At 32.9% G+C, this 21,074-nt stretch overlaps 1 protein-coding gene across 4 annotated transcripts in view; it reads left to right on the plus strand.

Annotated features, from left to right (window-relative positions):
* Nucleotides 1-21,074, plus strand: part of LOC118196953 (uncharacterized) — a 129,217-nt gene that overhangs the window by 48,704 nt on the left and 59,439 nt on the right. For 3 of the 4 annotated variants that reach the window (XR_004759484.2, XM_035368421.2, XM_035368422.2), the window contains exons 4-6: nt 6,870-6,977; nt 14,254-14,288; nt 16,967-17,097. Coding sequence is in view for 3 of the 4 variants with exons in the window: in XM_035368421.2 (XP_035224312.1) it covers nt 6,870-6,977; nt 14,254-14,288; nt 16,967-17,097 (274 nt within the window). In the remaining variant the exon portion in view is untranslated. The remainder of the gene's footprint in view (nt 1-6,869; nt 6,978-14,253; nt 14,289-16,966; nt 17,098-21,074) is intronic. The other variant, XM_085808420.1, reaches the window with a different exon arrangement.

The following is a 21,074-nucleotide window of genomic DNA, read 5'->3' on the forward strand; positions in this document are numbered from 1 at the left end:
AATTGTACTTCAGAAACTAGATTTTGAAATGTGCAAACAATTTGAATTAAGCATTAATGCTACGGAAGCTCCTACGTTTGATGAATTAATTTTGTTTTTAGAGAAAAGATGTCAGTTATTGGATAACATTAACCATAATACTAATAAAATGAAATATCCATTAGAAAAAAATTCGAAATCAAAGGCGCTGATGGTTAAAACCGATAGTGTTTCGATTTGTGTTATATGTAAAAATAACAATCATCCACTGCATAAATGTGATTCATTTCTAAAACTAAATCCAAATCAAAGATATGAAATAGTTAAAAACCATAAACTGTGTCTAAAATGTATCGGTAAGGAATGTTTAATCGCAAAATGCAATTCTAAGTTCAGATGTTCAGAATGCCATAAAGAACATCATTCATTAATCCATCGCCTGCTCAGAAATGGTGCCATCGAACAAAAGTTAGATAAAACAAAAATGGAAGCAGCGAGTGACGAAATTATAAATAAGAATGCAGATGTATCTAATAAAAATCAATCAAGTTGTCTTTTGACACGGAGAAAAAATGTGTTATTAGCAACAGCAATAGTATATATTTGCAATTCAGAAGGAAAAAGAATTCCAGTTCGTGCGATACTTGATAACGGCAGCATGAGTTGTTTCCTGTGTAAAGGAGTTGCTAATTTGTTAAATATAAAGAAAGAAAGAATTTATGCATCTGTATCTGGAATTAATGAGAAAGTTATAAATATTAATTATCAACTAGATGTACAGATTTCGAATAAGGATTTAACATATGTAAGATCAGTTAATTGCTTGGTTATTTCTAAAATAACCAATGTAACTCCATCAAGGAGTTTAGATGTGCAGTCATTAAATATTCCCATTGATATTGAATTAGCGGATCCACAGTTTGGAACACCTAACAAAATAGATAAGTTATAAGGAGCTGAATTGTTCTTTGAGATTTTGAAACAAGGAAAATTTCAATTAGAAAATCAACCGTTGATATTCCAAGAAACAGTTTTTGGATCTATCGTGTCTGGTGCATGCAAGAGTAACTCGGAAGTAAATTATTGTGGTTTAGTTCTAAACAGTGAAGAAAGAGTTAAAGAAATTTTGCAAAGATTTTGGGAAGTTGAATCCAATGAAAATATCGAGGATGCTTTGAGTGAAGAAGAAAAATACTGTGAAAAACATTTCAAGCATACTCTATAAGCAAAATGATGGAAGGTATGTAGTTCAGTTACCCATAAAGGAAGGTGTAGAATTAGGAGAATCGAAAACGCTGGCTGAGAAAAGATTGCATCAAGTGTGGAATTGACTAGAAAGCGATTCGAATATGAAAACATTATATAAGAATTTTATCAAGGAATATAAGGATCTAAATCACATGGAAGAAGTTCAAGAAATTGAAACATCGACTTGCAATTATCTTAGTCATCATGGTGCTTATCGACCAGAGAAAACCTCTACCAAGCTTCACATTGTGTTTAATGCATCATCTGCTACTAGCAATGGAAAATCACTTAATTCAATATTAAAGAAAGGGCGAATACCACAAGAAGATTTATTTTCTATTATTATTAGATTTCGAAAGTACAACTATACATTAGGAGCTAATGTTCAGAAGATGTACAGACAAATACTTATTGAACCATATCAATGAAACCTGCAGTTGATCTTGTGGAAAGAATCTGTTGGTAGTCCTGTGCAGACTTACCATCTAAAGACTGTAACATATGAAACAGCAAGTGCACCATTCCTTGCAACAAGGGTCCTGAAGCAGTTAGCAATGGATGAAGCAGCTGACTTCCTCATGCCTCAAGAGCCATACTGAAGGACTGTTACGTGGACGACATTATCACTGGAGCTAATACGCTGCAAGAAGCCAAGGAGTTGCAGACACAGTTAACCTGTCTTTTAGAATGTGGTGGAATACAGTTACACAAAGGCTTTCAATAATCCAGAATTATTGAAGAATAAAGAAAGTGCAAATCAGGATTACTCCTTTCAAGTTATGGATAAGCCTCAGATTACAAAGGGCCTTAGGAATGTCATGGAATACGTCTACAGACTGTTTTTCTTACGATTTAAAGATACTTGACATTAAAGAAAGAGGAACGAAAAGAGATGTCTTATCAACAATAGGTTGTCTCTTTGATCCGTTAGGTTTAATTGGACCTGTTATGACAAAAGCTAAAATATTTCTACAAAACCTTTGGCTTTTAAAATTAAATTGGAATACACCAATTCCTAAAAATTACTTTGAAGAATGGAAAGCATTTCTGCATAGTGTCAAAATAGTCAACGATTATCACATTCCCAGATTTGTTTTAACCAATGGATTACAACAAATAGAAATTATAGGATTCTGTGATGCTAGTCAGAAAGCCTATGGTGCTGCAATTTATGTGAAATGTATGTCATCTTCGAATGGATTTTCATTAAGACTTCTGTGCAGCAAGTCTCGCGTGTCACCTTTGAAGTCAATTACCATTCCTCGTTTGGAACTTTGAGGTGCAGTTCTGTTGGTAAAACTAATGAAAAGAATATTAGAAGCCATTCAGCTGCCTATAGTGAAGGTGTATTATTTCACTGATTTGTCAATAGTGTTATCATGGATTAAGAAGGAACCTTATCAACTAAAGACATTTGTTGCTAATGTATCTGTTATTCGCAGCATGACTGCTGTTCATGAGTGGTACCATGTTAGCACTCACAATAATCCAGCTGATTTGATATCAGTGGAGCTGAACCTAAAGATCTTTTTCATAATGATTTATGGTGGTATGCACCAACTTTCTTGACTAAGGAAGTTGGTGCATACCACCATAAATCATGAATTGACTAATCCTTGTGAAGTAATTTCATCTGATATGGATGATGTGGAATACGTCAAAGAACTCAAACTTAAGGATAATGACTTAGTTAATTTAAATGTGAACTCTAATTCCCTTATTTTAGATCATATTCTTAACATCAGTAATAACTATATTCGTATTATTCGTGTGTTAAGTTTTGTTTGTAGATTTATAGCCAATTGTAAGGGAAAAAATTTAATAGATTCTCTAACTGTTAAAGAATTGGATGACGCTGAGAAAATCATGATCAGGTATGTACAGTTGCAACATTTTAGCAAGGATATTTTATCTTTAAAAAATAAGAATTGTGTTTTTTCCAAAAGTAAGGTAAAATTTTTATGTCCATTTCTAGATAATGATTCTCTTCAGAGAGTAGGAGGCAGACTTGCCAATAGTAATCTTAATTACAACCAAAAATTTCCTTATGTAATGCCAAAAGATCATGTATTTACTAGATTAATTTTTCAGTATTACCATGTTAAATATTTACATCTTGGTGCTCAAGCACTATTGCGCATCAGGTTCGTAGTAAGTTTTGGGTTATTAATGGTCGAGATATAGCTCGAAAGGTTGTACATGAATGTGTAACATGTTTTAAGGTTAAACTAATTGTATGTGAACAACTTATGGGAAATTTACCTAATGGAAGAGTTAACCCAGGGTTTGTATTTAATACTTGTGGACTCGATTTTTCTGGTCCATTCCTCATTAAGTATAAAAATCAGAGAAAGGGTAATTATGCAAAAGTGTACATTGTTATATTCATATGTTTAGCTACTAAAGCAGTACATTTAGAGGTAGTAACTGATTTAACCACAGATTCATTACTTGCTACTATTAAAAGATTTATTGCTAGACGTGGAAAATGTAATACTATATTGTCAGATAATGGTACTAATATGGTTGGTGCAAAATCAGAACTGAAAAAATTGCATAGCTGAGTCCTTAAATCTAATTCTGACATAGCAGATTTCTTAACATCTGAAGGTATAAATTGGAAACTAATTCCACCTAGAGCACCAAATTTCAGTGGTTTGTGGGAAGCAGTTATTACTGTAATTTCCGGAAGAAAGGCCGCATCAGCGTAAACGCCGCACTCGAGAAAAATGGCGGGAAAAGAATTAAAATTACACAGAAACGCTGCATCAGCGTAAACGCCGCAATAGATTAAATTGCGCGTGACATCGTCGTGGGCCGTATAGATGCAAAAACTCAACCTAAGTCCTGATATATGACATACCAGTTAAGAAAAATGCATGAAATTAAACCATAACTCAAAAATAAATTAAAGGTAAGAAATGTATAGCTTCTGTGCCGTTTAGAGACATTTTCAAAAATTTTCCGCTCTCTAATTAAAAACTATCCAACAAGTACTTGTACCCAAACTGATGGGATCTATATTTGGCAGAATGCCAAGAAAAATCCATTCATGCTGAAGGGGAAATACGTCAGAGTTCGTTATTTCGAGGCAGGTGGAGTCGTGTCCGCCTTTGAAAAAAATTGCAGAAAAGGCAGGGGTGGGGAAAGGATGGGTCCAGAGGAGAGAGACTATTCAAACTGATGAGAATGTTGATTTGAAAGGGGGAAGAATGTTATTGTTCTGAGATCTCGTTTAGGGTGAATAAGGCATGTAGGTCCGTTCAAAGGAAAGAAAGTAAACAAAATAACATTTGCAAAAAGCAACTGAGTGGTCTTTTGTGTTGGAACAGCACCAGGCTATGCACAATGACAAGGCCATCCAAACTATGTACAATGACCATCATAGGAAATATTTTATTTTTAGTGCACCTAAATGCCGCATGGGTAGAAACGCCGCACCCGCTGAAAATTTAAGTTTTAAACACGTAACCGCCGCAGCGTTTCTTCTGGAAATTACGGTAAGTCATTTAAATATCATCTTCAGTGTACAATCGACAGTTATAAATTGACTTTAGAAGAATTTGGACTGTTGTCACACAGATTGAAGGTATTCTCAATTCTCGTCCCAATTTTACCTTTATCAACAGGTGCAAATGACTTTGAAGGCTTAACGCCAGGTCATTTTTTTAATTGGACGTTTCATTACTTCGTATCCTGAACCAGATTTTTCTCATCTTGCAGATAATAGACTTTCTAAATGGCAAGTTATTAGCAAGTTCATTTAAGTTATTTGGAAACATTGGCAAACTGATTATTTAAATCATCTCCAACAACACACCAAATGGTTTATTAATAAAGGAAATTTAAAGGCAGGTATGTTAATGTTGTGTTAAAGGAAGATAATCTACCCCCATTTAGATGGTCTTTAGCTAGAATTCTAGAAGTTTTACCTGGTAAAGATAATAAGGCCAGAGTTGTTAAAGTGAAAACATCAAATGGTGTGTATATTCAATGTATTAGTAAAATTTGTTTATTACCTATCCAGGGTAATAATGCTTAGTTTACGTTATTATGTTCTTATTGAAATTTGTGCCTTACATTAAAATGGAACTGTTTAAGGAGTAAGTTCGATTGTAGCATAGTGAATGTTAATGTTCTTGAATGTTTGTATAATTTTATATTATATTCATGATGAAAGATTATCTATTAGCTTTCACATTGTATTGTAGAATTAGTTATTCTTGGAATGTTAAATTGTATGTTTGTTTGTAATTTACATGTTGAAATTTGTAATTTCAACGGGCAGCGGCATGTTAAGTTAGAATACAGCGCCACCTATTGGATAAGGAGAGAAACTCTCACTTGGTATCTGGATTCGGCTAAGCAGCATACCAGAGCATGTATTAGATCTGAATTTAGTTAATTACTGTCAATAAATTAGTTCTTTTGCTATACAGTCCACTCATTAGTTTAGAAAGATAGTACAGCTACATTTTCAGCCTTTGAGTGTTTGTAGAGGGAGAAGAGGTTAGTATTATTCTGTCTGTCCTAAATAAATAAGTCACAGAACATATTTTTTTTTGGAGTGGGATGTTGCTTATATTGAGTTTCTTTTGTTGGCACAGCAGCAGGTAAAGCAAGAAAGATCCTGAGAACTAAGTTAACCTAGCAAATTGTAATCTTGCTTAACTTTCTAATTTAATCAAGCCTATTATTTTTTGCATGCGACTATTGTTACAGTGTAGTAAAAGTGTGAATTTTCAGTTATGTTGAAAAGTGTTACTGATTCCAGAGCTGTGGTGGGATCTGCAAAGTGAAAGCATATTTGGTGCTTGCCTTCAATAATGGCTTTGGCAAGAGAAAATAGACATTGGTGTAATATGGGCTTAAGGAAGTGCAATTTCAAAATTAAGCAAAACTATAGTCTTATTTTGGCATAGATTATGAACATTATAGAAAATGAAATTTTCCAGTTACTGGATTTCATGAAGGAGAAGTGATAATAAATGATGATGTAACAGAAGTTGTTAATTACAATGACAATGCTCCAATCAGCAATGAACTAATGAATAGCGAAATATATTTTATAGCTTTCAGTTCAGAAAATATCATTACTGATACTGAAAAAAGTGACAAAGAGGTTTTTGAGAACTGAAAAGATTTTGAAAGATACAATATGGCATTTTAGAGAACTTGAAAAACGGAACTTCGCAAATGAACAAGAAATTATGTTTTTCTATAAAATTAATGATAAAGTTTTAGCACAAAAATTAAGCAACTTAAATAACTTACATTGAAAGGTATGTTTAATAAAAAAAAATTGATTTAACAAATAAATATTGAAATTTTTAAGAAATTTTGATTCCCTTAAGATCATAAATGGTTCATTATTTCTTAAAGAGCTATTTAATATTTTTATTTCATGATGTCAACACATCATCTCACTGGTTTTAAATTGGTTATCTAAAATCTGGAAATTTCTCGAATCTTTTGAAGTTCCAAAGATTGCAAACCTTGAACTTCGTACTGTATTACATATAAGTTTCATTGCAAATTAGTACTTGTTTTCATTTATTTATTAACTAAACTATTTCTAAATTCATGAAATGTATAATTATCATGAAGCCTATAATTCAATAAAACTGCTGATTTTTTTTCAGATTTGCATGATATTAAGAATGCTGAAGTTGCAGTTTGTGATGGTGCCTTACTTGCAAATGCGTATAAATCCATGCCAAATTTAAAATGGGCACATTGTACATGGGCTGGTAAATCCTTTTTAATTAATTTTTATATTACCACTAGGATTTCTTATTATGTTTAAAATATTTTCAACTTGGAGCTTAAATTGCACTGAAGCCCACCAAATTTTTGGAATAAATTCTAATTCTAGGCTGAGTGCACTGGAGCCCTCAATAATAAGGATTTGGCACTTCTTATATGTAACTGAACAATTTCAGTTGAAATTTGAACTCGAAAATTTTATTTTTAAAACATGTTTTATGGAATGCTTAAAATTATTAATTTTATTTATAAATTCTAATTGTGTAATATCTGAAATTTGTTTAATCTCATAAATGCATTTTAAGACAATAGATTAAATACTTAGTTGCATCCATATTTCATTAGAAGTAATGTTTTATCCTAAAATCCTCATAGTAAATTATTTCTTATCTTTCTTATTTTAAACCTTTACTAATTGTGCATGATTTAGAATGACTCGTAGAAATAACTTAATGCATGGTATACTGATATACCTTTTTCGTACTTTGATTTCCCAAAGTACAAAATGAAAAGTTAAAATGTATATCACTTTCAGTAATGTTCATCAATGTTTCAGTAATGTTCACTAAAAGTTTACACAGGCTTAAAAAATGACTTTCTACAAGGTCTATAAAACCAAGTAGTGGCAACATAAGTAGTACAAATATTTAATTGAATTTCAACACAGAATTCAATTATATTATTTCCGTGAAATCCCTAGCAAGTCGCTGCACGTTTTATCAAATGTATAAAAGCCACTGAATCAAGCCATTTAAGCAAAAGGATTCTAGTGAACATGGTGATGAAGTGTCTTATGGCACGTAACCAATTTATAGATAGAATTAGTATTTGCCTGATGGCTAAACCCCACTACTATGAATAATTCTGTGGCAGTCTTTTGACAGACATGGAAAGGAGACCTCACATTAACTGTCTGCGTATTAGGAATGGCAAAGTGACTTGTGGAGGCCAAATGTGCTGATCCATCCGTAACTGAAGAAAGTGTGATGATTCATTATGCAATTACCCAGTATTGTGACAAATCATTGTCAGAAGCTTCATGTAAGCCTTGATGACATTTTCCTTATTATTTCTATTAGCCTCTTGGAATTTTATCCATGCTGAGGCTGTAGAAATATGGTTTAGAGAGGTATGCATTATAACTTCATTTTAGTCAATTTTCACTCATAAAGTGATTTCTCATTTTCTAAGGATTAAGGTAACAGCTTAGCAGATTAAAAAGTCCATACTAATAGGTGTACTAATATTATTAAATTCTATAATGCAAAGAAGTAAGTGACAGTAATTGCTTTGAGTAATATGCTATTTTACTTTTTTATTCTGCCATACTTTTGTATAAATAAATTGCCATAAACCAGAAATTTCTAACAATGAAAAGTTACTGAAAACCGTGTTTTCTTTAAGAGTTTCTGGGAAAGTTGCTGTAAATTATGTGATGGGAGAAATGATTCTCAGAAAAATTTATTAAGGAAATTAAACATTTTCCAGCTTATTTTAATGAATTTGGCATATCTCATGATTGTAACATTTCTTGAAAAACCTTGAAAAATTCTTAAAATAGATCCTGGACCAAGGCCTGCCTGATTATCTGACATTCAGCTAACTGGAAAGCTCAAGTAACCAGAATATTTTCGAATTTTAGAAACTTTTTTAACTTGATATTAAATACATAAGAGACTTGTAACTCCATTATTAAGCTCCGTTATTAGGTTTAAAATTCGAATCAAACAAAAACTGTCACCAAACTGTGAAATTTCGTACCAATAATAGATAAGTATGATGTAATGCTTTTGCTTTACGTAAACCCAATTAATTCTCACTAAGTTGGTTGAATTAAAAAAAATAATATAAGTTAACTGCAATTTATCTTTTTTTTATCATGTTTGGGGAAGGGGAAAAAGCATTAAAATTTAGGACTTGTCTTCAGTGGAACAGCATGTAGTAGAGTAAGTTCAAATTTGCAGGATCCTGGCATCAAGAAAAGTGAGATGTATGTGAAAATGGATAAACAGTGGCTGTGCAATATGAAAAATTATGACAAGCAATTTAAGTTTTTATACATTTTTATACATTACATTTGTTACTTGTACATGTTGAATAACTAAATAAAGACTGATCTGTATCTTCAAACTTCTGCCAGAAAGGCTGGTGCAAGTTTGGTGAGATCTACACCAGTTTTCATGATTGTCAGAAATTCGCAATCGAGTACGATGTTTTACTTCGCCGTTTGTGTTTGGAATGCCCTTTTGTCTTCCGACATGTCACATTATTTAAATGTAGGCTTTTGATATTCAAGTTGATAACAAATAAACTATATAACAAATAAACAAACTATATAATACTGTATAATTTTAGACCAGAAATTTTTTCTTTTATTTATTTTGCTTTTCTACCATCACATTTGGCATTTTTTATATGCTTAATTTTCCAGAAATTTCAGGTATCCAGAATTTCCCAAGCTTTCCAAATAGTCAAACTTTTACTGTATGTTAATTTTCATTAGACTGGATAAAGACTCAGCCTGATGACCTGTTAACTTTTTGTTGTAGCTTAGAAAATTGCTTAAGCTTGTAATCCTAAATAGGCAAAGTATTTGTCAACTAACCAATGAGAATATTTGGCTTCAGAAAAGCATGTATGCTACAAAACTGAAATTTTTAGGGCTTCAGTTTACTATAAAAGGAAGGATATCAAATCTTCAACTGAGCAGGGAAATTCTTCTGATTCACTGTTCTTTGGACGAGCTTTATGTAGCTATTTATTTTGAAGGGGTAATTAAGGTAGGGTTCCTGATGGATTCAGTCATCATCCCATTTCATAATTTTATTTTGCAAATTTTCTCCAAGCTAAGCCAGTCTAGTTTATGACTGTCTTCCGCCTTCCTTTGTAGGTAATGCAGTATTACGATGAAGTTATTAAACTCATATCAAAGCACTGGAAGATTAAGGTTAACAGTATTGTGTGCAGCATTGCTATCAACTTATTAAACCCATAAAAATCAGTAGAAGAGATTCAGTTAAGATTGTTGAAATGAAGGCTGTAACATCATCAGCAATAATATCGAACTTCTGCAATTCATAAAGACAATCTCATTTTATTTCTGGATCTTCAGTACTATGCTGTAATGACTGAAGTAAAGAAATAGCAAACAACAGCAGCCTGTTTGCATTGTGTTCCGAGTTCATTATTACCTAAATAAATAAAGATGTAAAAATACTATGCTATAACTGTGTTTTTGAGAAATTTTGTCTTAAATGCATGTATTACATTTCCTTTCCAATTTGACAGTTTCAAACAACATTTGAAATGGTTTCTTTGAATATTATACCACTTAACATGCAATGTTTTCAACCATCAATCATATGCAAAATTTAGTTTCAGTAACGGAAGTGATTTACAAATAGGAATTTTCATACTTCTGAATCACTTTAATGAAGTCAAATGCAGTTCAGCCTCGTTAATTTAAAGTTTCAGTTCAATTCCTGAGTTTTTTTCATTTTGATTTTGCTGATGTTTAGCATACTGCAAAACCATTTCATTTAAAAGAAGCTTTTTTTAAGCGTACCATCTAGGTAACGATAGTCCACATGATGTTTGCTTCTCTTAATCAACCAAACCAAAATAGCTTCTTCAAAAGCATTTGTACAATGATCTGCATTCGCAAGGCACGCAATCTTTTCATTATTCTGTTTATATTTAAAGTGGGCATTGAACCACAATGACCTCTCCTTTTTTTTTTTTTTTTTGAGAATACGGTAGGTTAGTTATTTGAATATAAAAACTTTCAAAGCAAAATGTTAAAACTAAACTGCTAAATCAATAGCATTTGGGGGGAAGGAAGAAGGGGCTGTTAAATATGAATCATTATTTTAGGGAGCATGTGTTCTCCTCTCCTGATGTAAAAAAGAATTATGATAGTTCAGTTTTCCTTAGAGAGAAGAAATTAAAACAGCTAAATTTGTTAATTAGCAGATTGGTATTTCACTTGCATTCAGCAAAAATGTGAACAGAATTTCTTCGATTGAAGTAGAAGACTAATTTTTGTAATAACCATCTTAACATCAAAATGCAGTAAAAAGGGAAATCCACACGTCCAATATCCGTAATGATCTAATACCCAGACCACTAGTCGGTAAATAAATAAATAAATAATAATAATAAAAACCTTTACAGAATCTAGGAATGGAGACTATAATACCCAACAAAGGGAAGCACGTGTGCCATAAATTAAATTTTTCTCCTAACTGAAATTTCTGCATTTCACTTCCAAACACTTGCTGGATGGGGAATTTCACTGTAGCTAATATCAATGCATTGACTGACATCGAATGAATGTTGGCCAGGATTACGCTTTCAGTCTTTGAGTGGTTATAGGTAGAGGCAGGATCAGGGCTACATATTTTCTGTGTCTGGTGTGGGTCTTAAATTCTACTTACTCTCTAACAGGGTTTGTAGCGGTGCTTATAAGTCCTTATATTTGAAAATAAAATATAAAGGCCCTTATAGGTGCTTACTTTTTCTTTAAAGCCCTTATTTTTTGTTTTTAGTGCTTATTTTTTTCCTTTTAGTGCTTTTTTTTTTAATAAATGCGCTATTTTTCCCCGTACCAAAGTCGAAACTAAATAAACAACTCTTCTTCCTAATATGGAATGTCAGATGGTGAATCATACTCCCGGAAATAGCTTTTCCCCCTTTCTCTGCATTAACATAACCTTTGGTGTGCACGAAGAGTACAAACAGGTGCCCGTCGTTCTATTGGTCAAAGAATTGGGAAAGCAGTAGAAAATTCTGATACATTCTGTATTCTTTTCCTCCCACCCAAATACTACACACGTTTGAATTTCTATCAAGATCTTAAAAATTTGCATTCTCGTTCTGCTTGGTCAGTTCAATTTGTGTTTATTATGATCGTTATGCTTATATTATGAGTATATGTATGAATGTTTATAATAACATAGTTGCAGTAACTGCTGAAGTATAATAAACTTCCAAAAATGGTTATGTTTTAACACGTTAGCTTTCTAATGAATAATATTCGGAATGGCTTAAATAAAGGGAAAGTAATCAAATAGTCAAAATAATTTCTCTGCAAAATCTTTAATATTCTTTGCAAAACAAGCTACGGACCTTTTTTTTTTTTTTTTTTTTTTTTTTTCTTTTTTAGTCACTTTCCTATCTGGATTGAATAGGACTAAAAGTTCTCGGAAGCATTCTGCCAAGCGAAGAATGATTCTATTCTGGAAATTTAACGCCATCTGTTGAAAATTAGAATGATTAACACCCCAGTTATTTAGTTCTTTATTCTCCCAATACTGGCAGCTGTAGATTCCGATTGCGTAATATCACGTAATTCACGGCTCGCACATTGCGCAATAACGTTTGCGATATTTTGCAGAGATAATTAATTTTGATGTTCAGTCTGAGATTTGTTTATGAACACTTAAAAGAGTTTTACTGTGCTTGATAAACAGAATATTTTTCAGTTCCATTGGTTTATTTTTATATGATGCACATATCGAAATGTCAAAAGCATTTATTTAGCGGAAAAATCTAAAGAGCGGCTACAGTCTACCCCGCCTTCGCTCCTCTTTCTCAAGTTACGCTCGACTGTCCGAATATTCGCCAATTTCCAAGTATGCGGGTTAGTTAAGCTTTTACTGTTAAAGGATGACTGCATGAAGCAAATTTCTGCCTTCTGATATCCGAAATGTTCCTCTTTTTTACTTAAATTACTTTGCTTGCAATATCTGTTAAGGGAAAACTGGTATGCTACAATGAAAATTTAGAAAATGTTCAGAATTTAGATTTAAATTATTTAATATCAATATGAGTGGAAAAATAAATTGTATTTATTATTAGGTTCCAAGCGAATACAATAAATATGCCTTATTATTACAGTCAAAAGTCTTTAATCCGGACTAGTTGGGACTTCGGTGATTCCGGATTATAGATCATCAGTTTAAATCTGGTAAGATGGCATGCAGAAATTATAAAATTAAAAATATGAAACCGTAATTTATAAAATAATGAGCAATTATGATCTAAAGGGTATCAAAATTTACAAAAAAAGAAGCTTAATATTTATTTGTTTACTTTATTAAACATTTCTTTCAATGCGTGCATGCGTAAAGCATACCTTATGCATAGCCGAAATTAGAAAATTGCAACCAGAAAACTATTTGATTTGTATTCGTGATATTTATAATGACGAGGAATTTGATTTAAATCATATCGAAGATGGAGTACATCAAGATTAAATACTACATTTAGTAAGGAATTATAAGCTGAATAAAATAAAAACATCTGCTCTGAAGATAACGATAGTGCTGGCAGATCAACATCCAGTTCATTGCGTGCGGCAACGTCCCCCCCCCCCCGCGCAGAGCAGCGTGAAATTGATAAACAAATTTCCGAATGGTTAGATAAACAAAGGATATGGCTTTATCCATTTTTTGTAGCAATTCGTTTTTGTGTTTGATGGACATCGAAACATACTTTCGTTTTCTAGATCCTTTGGGAGCTCCAGCATCGGAAATTCTATTTGACATAATCGAAAGTTCAAGCTTACTTTTATAAAATTGCTCTTACAGTCTGCAAAAAATAATAAGCCGGATCCAATTCGAAGATTAAGGAACAACGCAATCATAACATTAATTGAAATAGATAATTAGAGCTTATACCGTCCGTTATACATTAAACGCGCATGCGAAAACGTATTCTGCACTTGCACAAACGCATATGCGCAGTCGTAAATGTCTTGCGCACACGCGTAAAACGCCTGTGCGCATGCGCCAACGCGGCGCATGCGCAGAAAGTTTTTAGATTTGAGGTCCGGATTATAGATCATTCCGGATTGTGGGTGTCCGAATTAACGACTTTTGACTGTATTTATTTTCTCTATATTGAACTGAAATTTCATCATTAAATCATGTAATATAGTTTAGTTCTGAATAGTTTTTTTCCTGTCATTGTAAACTAGTTCTGTAAATTGAACTCTTATTTAAAAGGAAAAAAAAAAAGTATTTGTATATCTGACATAAACAATAAGTGAAGCCCCAGTGTTGCAAAGTATACATGCCAATCCTATTAGATTTAAACTGTTGATCTAAAATACATAATTGCGAAAGACCTGATAATTCTGGATCTCAGTTTTTGTACTGCATTATAGTTTGATAACCAGTTTGTGGTAAGCTAGTGTAATGTTTTGCTTTGGACACCTGTTTTTACTTCCTGTCTAATTATTTATTTATTTTATTTTAGGTGTTGATCCAGTGATAAAAAGTATACCAGAGAAGGTATTAAACTTTTTATAAAAGCATTTCTTATTTTCTGCAAAATGTTTTATAAATTGCTGTTCTAGATGAAAGAGTAATATAAGTGATGCTGTTTGTCATGATAATGACTAAAAATTGATTAAGATTTCATTTATTTAAATTATCTATTGTAAGCAGAACACAAAAATCTTTCTGCACAAACATTTTTACACATAATGTGCAGTTTAGATGCATGCAAGTCAGACACAGTGTTGCCTGATCTTTACTTTCTTTTAGTGCAGTAGTTCCAGATTTCAACCAGTGATCCATAACCTATGTTAGGGATAAAAATGATATTTTATAAAAATAATCAAAATGAGTGAGACTTGCACAAAACAAACATTCCCTATAAGAAAAATTGAACAAAAGCTAAAATCACACAAGCGCCTGGAGAAGCAACTAACAAAGTAAGTTGTCTCTATAACGAAATGTGGTATATCCCCGCCGTGTCACACCAGACCATCTCACGTCTCACAAGACCGTCTTGATTTGGCTCATGAGAACATAGAATTAGGCCCAGCTAATCTCAGTGCAGTGCATATCCCATCAAACGTATCCCCATGAAACTCTTCCCGTACCCTTGGGGGTATGCATACCACACTTTAGGAAACACTGGTCTAATGCATATAACTTATTTTGCTTTTTGATACTGATACTGGAGTAACAACACCCATGGAATTTTTCGAGATCTTCCACTTTGGTTGTGGCAATGATAATCGTTTATGAACACACTGTTATGAGACCATTGCATCTGCTGAACTGAGATTTCAGTATAAGCAGGATTAAAAAAAAAATGAAGTGCAAAACGATTGTTTCAGGGAGAATTTAACCTAATTTCATTAATACTTACACATAGCAGGGGCCTCTAAACCAGCTTGAGTGTGCCTGCTTGATAGTGCCAGACAACATGTGGAAGAATGATCTGGGATCCACTGGGCAGGTTAATTGTGCTTGCTGGACCTAAAGCCCACAAGTAGCCACCTGTTGCATTTCGTGAACAATCATTTCCGTGAGAAATCAATAATGCAATGATGTAGACCTACAACTTGCATTCACTGGCGTCTGTGTCCAAAATATCCGAGTTTTGTTGCCAGGGCTTTGTACAGCTGCAAGATTGTTGGCAAAGCTTGCTGGATGCTGATAGAAATTACTTCAAGACCTAATGCTAAATATCATGTGCTGTATGTTTGTCTGTCTGACAGTCGTAAACAGCAAGAACATTTTTAGGTACCTTGTAGAAGGCATTGGTATGTGTGATGATTTGAGACTGAAGATAATAGCTTTAATGATGAATGGCAATACCTAGAGCTGACAAATGAAATATTTTAAGCATTCCAATTAGAATTTTAGTGATAACATCTAATGCTGCAGAAGAATCTTTTGAAATTAAAAAAAAAAAAAAAATTGTTGTATGTTACTGATTTCTTCAATAAATGATTTGAAATAGCTTTTGACTCGAACTTTTCCTCTGATTTGTTCATAGGAAAAATGTTCATAATGATCTTCAAATAATGTATCATTGTTTTTTTACTCTAATTATGTAAAATGAAGTAACATTATTTTAAAATATTTGTTTTGCCATCTTTCCCACATATTAAATCGTTCTGCTTAGAGGGCCATATTTGCATAGTCCATATAGTGAACTTATAATGAGATTTGATTACCGTAATTTCCGGAAGAAACGCCGCGGCGTTTACGTGTTTAAAACTTAAATTTTCAGTGGGTGCGGCGTTTAGGTGCAGTAAAAATAAAATATTTCCTATGATGGTCATTGTACATAGTTTGGATGGCCTTGTCATTGTGCATAGACTGGTGCTGTTCCCACGCAAAAGACCACTCAGTTGCTTTTTGCGAACGTTATTTCGTTTACATTCTTTCCCTTGAACGAACCTACATGCCTTATTCACCCTAAACGAGATCTCAGAACAATAACATTCTTCCCCCTTTCAAATCAACATTCTCATCAGTTTGAATAGTCTCTCTGGTCTGTCATTCGATGAATCTTCCAGGACCCATCCTCTTTCCACCCCCTTTTCTGCAATTTTTTTCAAAGGCGGACACGACTCCACCTGCCTCGCAATAACGAACTCTGACGTATTTCCCCTTCAGCATAAATGGATTTTTCTTGGCATTCTGCCAAATACAAATCCCATCAGTTTGGGTACAAGTACTTGTTGAATAGTTTTTAAGTAAGAAGGGAGCGGAAAATTTTTGAAAATGTCTGTAAACGGCATAGAAGCTATGCATTTCTTACCTTTAATTTATTTTTGAGTTATCCATTTTTCTTAACTGGTATGTCATATATCAGGACTTAGGTTGAGTTTTTGCATCTATACGGCCCACAACGACGTCACGCGCAATTTAATCTATTGCGGCATTTACGCTGATGCGGCGTTTCTGTGTAATTTTAATTTTTTCCCCGCCATTTTTCTCGAGTGCGGCGTTTACGATGATGCAGCCTTTCTTCCGGAAGTTATGGTACATTTGTATGTATGTTAGCTTGCAAGTTAACATTGAGAAATGTTTAATTTTTTATGCAAAAATTTTCTGTCTTGAGCATTAATATCAACTTTGTTTTTGTCAGTTGGATATCCTAGGATGCTATATTTTCATGCAGTTGAATTAACTTAAATTTCTCTAACATGACTGATATCTTGCAGCCACACTTTGTGCTGACCAGGCATGGTGGTGAAGCTTTCAGTAGACTTATTGCTGAATATGTTGTGTGCCAAATTCTGAACTGTGAGAGGAATTTCAAAGCATATATCATTGCTCAAGAAACTGAGACTTGGTAAGTATTCATCTATGCTAACCGATTAATATTTATTTATTTACCTTTTGCTTGAAGAATGCTATGAATTATTTCTCCTATAGTTTTGTTGATATAACTTGCCCTTACTTAACTGGTATTCCCCCCCCCTGTATTCCTAAAACTATGTAATGTTAAAATTTTTATTTTGTACATATTTTTCCCCTGCAAATGAGCCCTTCTTTTAATGAGCTTCAAATTTTTTAATTGAGCTTTGTTCTGTAAATTAACTCAAATTCCTGCTGGAGGTGAATTTTCTCAATTTTAGCAAGTCAGTTTATTTTAGATATAGACAAAGTATTTAATTTTTTTAATTAAGAATTTGCTTGAGGTATTAATCATGAAATATGGTAAATCTGCATTTTTAATGCATTCATTTCAGAAACCTGTTATATCAACAAGATATCAGTTTGTCTGGTTTCCTACCAAATTTGAATGATAGTCACTGTGCATCCTGTTGCTTGATAAAAGTTTCTTTTCATATATTTATACATGTGTTTTGATATAAAACCTATTTGTAGGTTTTCTTATATTACATGATATAATTTTACAAACATGATACAATTTACAAAATGTATACAGTACAAAGTTCCGAAATCCGGACGTCCATTATCCGGAATGATCTAAAATCCGAACCTCGAAGCCACAAACTTTTTTTTTTTGGTATGCTTTACACATGTGCTATGATTTTTCCTTCCATAATAAAACATGTCGAGATTTTCACTTAAAAATTTCGATTCTTAATTTCACTTAGATGCTAAATAAAATACCTCGTTATGGAAAAACAATCATGTAAGCATAAATTTGTGAGCTTAATAATTTGGCTCAGTAGCTGAGTATCTGCTTGGCATACATCGCAAAATGAAACATTCACCTAGTTTTTATCCCTGATGCCGACCTTGTGCGTCATTATTTATTATATTTTGCTTTCATCATCACATGTTTATCAATACGTGACAGCTTCAGTAATAACTCATGCAGTGATGTCTAAACTTTTTTTATACTAGTAATAACAAGAGTATTGCAACCTTTTATGCTAACATTATGCTTGGCGATGATTATAGATTTTTAAATGCTCTAAGAAATGTTGACGAGGAAAAATTCAGCAAAACCTTTCTTTTCATATGCTAAAAATAAATTTTGTTAATGAAACTCATAGGCCAAAAGATTACATTTAGCTATAAAGTTGCGCATATTTTGCAGAAATTTAACTTTCAGGTCATTTATTCTTCCATCAATAAAATTCTGAGTTCCATACTCAAAAACCCAATTCTGAATATGAATTCCTGGGGTATTTATAGGATTCCTTGCCAGTGTGGTTTAATTTGCATTGGCCAAACTAAGAGAACCTTAAAATTTCACGTCATGGAACATGAGGCATATGTTAGAAAAAAGGAAACACAGAAGTCTTCTGTTGCCCAACATTGCTGGTCCAAAAAATCACATTTTCAATTTTTATGCTGCCAAAATTATTCAAAAAACATCTTCCATTGCAGAACTGGATTTTCTAGAGGCATTTCACATTTATGTTTTAGTTCTGGTTTCATGAACAGATGGCGCCACTAGCTTATTTTCTGTCGAGGTTTTCTTATCTTACCTGATCATTATATCCTATCTCGTTCATTTGCGTTTTTGCAGCTGAGGATGGTGGTTCGGTAAAACTGTCGAAACTAGTCCTGTGAAAATTTGAAAATATAACTCTGATTTTTTTGTTTGAATTCTGTATTAATATTTAGTGCTATTTTAATTTAGAATAACTGATATGTTATTCACCATAAACACGGAAGCGGCAGCAGAATATGTCGGCACTGGATGGCAGAATTCAGGGAAAACGAAATTTTTGGGATTTGAGGAAGCACTGAGTGACAAAATTAAGGGATGAGAAGTTTTTTATGGTTTAGGGAAAGCACTGGGATCCAAAGTTTAGGTGCGGTGAAAATTTAAAACTTAGGAAAATTTATGACCTATAGAGACTGCGCCAGGCAGTATCTAGCACCAGCCCTAGATAAAGCCTTAAGTATATGTGGGAGTTTATTTATTCAGGACTCAGATTAGTTTTAAGCATGTGCAAGAATTAAACACAGGTATAGTAAACAACTAAAGTAATACAATTCAAGCTTAATTCAGTATGCAGTAGGAGCAAGACAAAATTTATGGAAACAACTTGGCTTTCGTCGCCAAAATTGTGATACACATCCAATAATATATAACGGACGCTATTAAGCTAGGCTAAAATTATCTTTACTGATTCTAAAGCATTTCAGTTAATGTAGCAGTCTGTGCTGTTCCCTAATCTTCTAATTTGATCCAGCTGATTATTTTTCGCAAACTGTTAATATTATGGCAATTTTATAAAAACTAAGCTTGAAATTTTATTTATGTTGAAAAGAGTTTCCAATTCTGGAGGTACCAAAGGATCTACAAAGTGAAACCATGTTTTGATGATATGTTTGATTGGAAAGTCAACTGTATATGAAAGAAATAAGAAAAAGGAAGTTTTTGAAATTTTTGTGGAAGCAATTTACATTGAAAGAAATGGTTTATAAAGTAAACAAATATTATGATTTTCTTTGCAAATTTTAGTACCCTTTAGATCATAATTGTTCTTTATTTCATATTTTTAATTGTATAATTTCTGCATGCCATCTTACCAGATTTAAATTGATGATCTAATATCTGGAAAAATCCGGAATCGCCGAAGTCCCGACAAATCCACATTTGACTGTATGTGATATTGAATGCTTTTTCTACTTTTGGAGATGCTTAATGTCTGAGTGACTAAACTGGTAGAAAATCTTTAAACAAATCTTGATACCAGAAGTTGCATTTTTGTTTTTACAATCTGATTGTTAAAACTGCTGTTTTTTGAATGAGTGAAGGACATTACATAAGGTATGTTTAAATAGAATTTCCAGGAAAAAGTGAAATTCAGATCAGGTGATGTGTAATGAAATCAGAAGTATCAAATTTAGTCACAGAGGATAAGGAGAATGGAAAGAATATAGAAAATTACTTTTATATTTTTCATGCTAAAACAGATTTTCAATAATTCTTAAACTGTCTTGCAGTACCAAATTTTGTCCATGCTTCATTGTAAATAAAAATTTTCTGTGCCTTTTTTTACACAGTCAATAATTTGTAAATACTGATTCTTGGTTCATTAATAAATATAAGAGCTACACGCGCTTCTTTTGAATTTGAAAGACTTGAATCTGCTCATGAACATTTCCTGTGATAAAGAATGTTGTTTAATATATACAGGATCTGTCAAAATAATAATAATGGAGGGTCATTGAAAAAATGTACTTGATTGTAAACAATTTATTAAAAAACAGATTTTGAGTCGTCTTTATAAGTTTTATTACAAAATAAACATGAAAATTCCCTCTTTTAACCATATAATTATTGAATCCCAGTATTCGTTTTGTTGGTTGCCCTACAAGTATCAAAGTGGTAGTCCAGTTCTGCATATGGTGTGATCGCAGCAACAGCAATAAGAGATGCATTTCACAGCAGTTGACTGTGCCCAACAAATTTTCCAAAATTGCATTGAACATTTTTAATAAATTTGCTGAGAACAATTTTAAACAGATTTGCATAATACAACATGCACTGTGTAATTTGTTGCAGTATCACCATGTTCATGCAAATGGGCTGATTAAAGATGGTACCTTTATTACTACTGATCGAAGTTTCTGCACACACTGAGGCTACCTTGCCACTCCTTATAGTGATCTACACTGAAGAGCCAAAACATTATGACCACCTACTCAATAACTCATTCAAAGCCTTTTGACCTGCAAAACAGCTGCAAGATGCCTCTGCATGGATGCCACAATTTCTCTTGGTAGATGACTGGAGACAGGTTGTACCAAATGTCTAAGAAGTGGTCACACAAAGCCGAGATATTCTGACATGGTGGTGTTTGAGCAACCGCTTCATGACATCCCAAATGTTGT

Source organism: Stegodyphus dumicola, chromosome X1 (genome assembly GCF_044657685.1).
Source record: "Stegodyphus dumicola isolate Sdum_Otavi_A_Nest chromosome X1, ASM4465768v1".
Lineage (NCBI taxonomy): Eukaryota > Metazoa > Arthropoda > Arachnida > Araneae > Eresidae > Stegodyphus > Stegodyphus dumicola.